The sequence below is a fragment of the Silene latifolia genome, chromosome X (genome assembly GCF_048544455.1).
Source record: "Silene latifolia isolate original U9 population chromosome X, ASM4854445v1, whole genome shotgun sequence".
Taxonomy (NCBI): domain Eukaryota; kingdom Viridiplantae; phylum Streptophyta; class Magnoliopsida; order Caryophyllales; family Caryophyllaceae; genus Silene; species Silene latifolia.
In genome coordinates, this window is record NC_133537.1 from 296,377,813 (window position 1) to 296,381,542 (window position 3,730).

General features: G+C 37.6%; 1 protein-coding gene across 1 annotated transcript; it reads right to left on the bottom strand.

Annotated features, from left to right (window-relative positions):
• Positions 1–2,758: 2,758 nt before the first annotated feature.
• LOC141620348 (uncharacterized) lies at positions 2,759–3,730 on the bottom strand. Its single transcript, XM_074437245.1, has one exon. The coding sequence runs from the start codon at positions 3,728–3,730 to the stop codon at positions 2,759–2,761; it is 972 nt and encodes a 323-aa protein (XP_074293346.1).

Sequence of the window (3,730 nt, forward strand, 5' to 3'; positions counted from 1 at the left end):
TGGTCCATTTAACAAGAGACACAACATATGGATCATGGCGACGAATTCTCTTAAAGCAAGAATTAATCTTCCATGTATCACAATATATCAAGTCACTCACACCACACACATTGAACTTAATGTGTAAACCCCACGTTTACTCGAGGTTCAAACAAAATGATATTTCTCAACATTACTTTATAAATATGCGCATAAATCCAAAAGAGAAAATATCCAACTTAATAAAAGTTTCTTACAAAAACTTAATGAATGTACTACATAATGGAACCAAGTCCCATTCTCACTACATGATCCTTGAAAGTCTTAATTGGCAAGCCTTTAATCAAGGGATCTGCAATCATCAACTCTGTGCTAATGTGTTCAATGATCACTTTTCTTTTCCGGAACACGCTCCTTTATGGCTTGATACTTTATGTCGATGTGTTTACTCCGACTTCCACTTTTATTATTCTTAGCCATAAACACAGCAGCTGAATTATCACAATACATTCTTAGTGGCCTACAAATAGAGTCATTAACTTTAAGCCTAGATATGAAACTTTTCAACCAAACACCATGTGAGGTAGCCTCAAAACAAGATACGAACTCAGCCTCCATAATAGGAGTAGCCGTCAAGGTTTGCTTAACACTCCTCCATGACACAGCTCCATCAGCTAGCATAAACACATATCCTGATGTGGATTTACGTGAATCTATGCAGCCAGCGTAGTTGGAGTCGGAGTAACCTACCATTTCAAGATTCTCAGTCCGTCTAAACATAAGCATGTAGTCCTTAGTACCTCGAAGGTATCTCAACACTTTTTTTGCAGCCTTCCAGTGATCAAGTCCTGGGTTACTCTGATATCTTCCTAATACTCCAACCGCATATGCAATGTCGGGTTTAGTACAGACCTGAGCATACATAATGCTACCAACAACTGAAGCATATGGAATATTCTTCATTTGTTCCTTTTCAATGTCATTCCTAGGGCACTGGTTCAAGCAGAACTGGTCACCTTTCACAATTGGTACTACACTTAGTGAACAATCTTTCATCCTGAATCTTTCAAGTACTTTATTGATATAGGCCTCTTGAGACAACCCCAGAATGCCTCGAGATCTATCTCTATGGACCTTAATGCTAGTGACATAAGATGCCTCGCCCATATCCTTCATAAGATGCCTCGCCCATATCCTTCATATCAAAATGAGCTACCTAATGCCATGACAATTCGAAAAGAATCTTTCTTTGATACAGGAGAAAAAGTCTCCGTGTAGTCGATTCCTTCCCTTTGAGTGAATCCTTTAGCAACGAGTCTTGCCTTATGTCTCTTGATGTTGCCAAGTGAATCTGATATTTTAGTCTTATATAGACCCACTTGCACCCAATAGGATTTACACCATCAGGCAATACAACGAGATCCCAAACTCCATTAGATGCCATAGAATCCATCTCATCTTTCATAGCATTCATCCATAAGTTAGAATCTGTTGAACTTACGGCTTGTGAAAACGATATAGGATCATTATCAGCTCCAAAATTATAATCCAATTCTTGTAGATATACTTCATAATCATCAGGAATAGCCGATCTCTCCTTTCACGAATAGATCTTCTTAATGGAACTTGTTCATCCTCATGGTGAACCTCTTCCTCATTATGATCTACCATATTTTGATCGACATTTTGTGGAATTTCTATCATTGGTTGTGTAACACTCGATTGATCTTGAGGAGTGTGAATGACAACCAATCTGTCACTTGAATTAGAGGGTGGAACTTCATGATGATCCCTCTCCAGGACAATGTCCTGAATTAGGTCACTCCCACTAATCAAGTCATTCTCAAGAAATTTAGCATTTCTTGATTCCACAATCCTTGTACTATGAGATGGACAATAAAACCTATAACCCTTAGACTTTTCGGCATATCCAATAAAATACCCACTAATAGTCCTTGGATCAAGTTTCTTTTCTTGTGGATTATATACTCTCACCTCTGACGGGCATCTCCAAATGCGTATATGTCTCAAACTCGGTTTCCATCCTTTAAATAACTCAAAAGGTGTCTTAGACACTGCCTTGGAAGGAACCCGATTTAATATATACGCTGCCATCTTAAGAGCATCAACCCACAAAAATGAAGGAAGTTTAACATTACTTCTCATACAACGCACCATCTCAATTAATGTCCTATTTCTTCTTTCTGCTACACCATTCTGATCTGGAGAACTAGGCATAGTGTATTGGGTAACAATCCCATGCTCTTGAAGAAATTTAGCAAATGGACCAGGTGCTTGTCCGTTCTCAGTGTATCTACCATAGTATTCACTACCTCTATCAGATCTCATAATCTTAATGCGCTTACCGCATAGGTTCTCTACTTCAGCCTTAAACAATTTAAAGGCATCAAAAGCTTCATCCTTAGAACGAAGTAAGTAAAGATACATATAACGTGAGTAATCATCAATAAAGGTGATAAAATATTTTGGATCATTAGCGTTCATGTCCGGGAAACAAATATCCGTATGTATGATTTCTAATAGGCTAGAACTTCTCTTTGCACCTTTCTTTGACATGTTAGTTTGCTTACCCTTAATGCAACTAACACAAGTATCAAAACCAGTAAAGTCTAAGGTATCAAGTACTCCATCCTTTACTAATCTTTTTACCCTCTCAATGGAGATATGTCCCAATCTCCGGTGCCACAAAATAGAGGAATTCTCATTCATAATACAACATTTTAAACCAGCATTGACATGCATAGAATTATGAGTAATATTATTTTGCAGTTCCAAGACGATATAAATTATCAGACAAAATACCAGAACCAATAATTTCAGAATTTCTGAGAATACTGAATCCAGAGTCTGAAAATTTAAAGGTAAAACCCAAAGGTACAAGTCTTGATACTGAAATGAAATTTCTAGAGAAATTCGGAACATAAAATGTCTTTTCCAAATGCAAAATGAAACCACTACTTAATATTAAGCTGCATGTCCTAATGGCTTCCACATGTGAACTAATCTGGTTTCCTGAATAGATTGAAAGTTCACTGCCCACTGGTTTCCTTAGGTTTATCATACCCAGCAAGGTATTCGAAACATGGATTGTAGTTCCAGAATCAATCCACCATGTATTATGATTAACATTAACCATATTAGATTCATAACAAACAAACGCATGAAAATTACCTTTCTTCTTTTGCCAAGCCTTAAACTTAATGCAGTCTATCTTCATGTGTCCCTTCTTTTTACAGAAGAAACACGTAGACTCCTTCGTAATGGCTGGCTCAGCTGAAATCTTTCCCTTTCCCTTATCTTTAGTGTGACCCTTTTGCCTCTTTGGAGAAGAAGCAACAGTAAGGTTCACCTTTTCACCTTCCTCCATTAACAATCTGCCCTCCTCTTGAACACACATGGCCATAAGTTCATTAATTGACCATTTATCCTTATGTGTGTTGTAAGAGATCTTAAAGGGAGCATATTTTGGAGGAAGAGTGCATAAAAAGAAGTGCACAAGGAAAGTGTCAGACATGGTAACTTCCAAAGTCTTAAGTTGATTTGCAATATCCCTCATGCGCATGATATAATCATGCACACCTTTAGTCTCGGTGAGCCTCAAAGATGAAAACTGCATTATTAAGGTACTAGCAAGAGCTTTACCAGAAGTTGCAAACTGCTCATTGATGGCCTTAATTAGATCCTTAACTTTAGTATGCTGATCGACAGAACCACGAATACTAGCACACAT

Bases quoted from the DNA above. Each gene is read 5' to 3' on its own strand.
- LOC141620348 (XM_074437245.1), bottom strand. From the start codon at position 3,730: ATGTGTGCTAGTATTCGTGGTTCTGTCGATCAGCATACTAAAGTTAAG.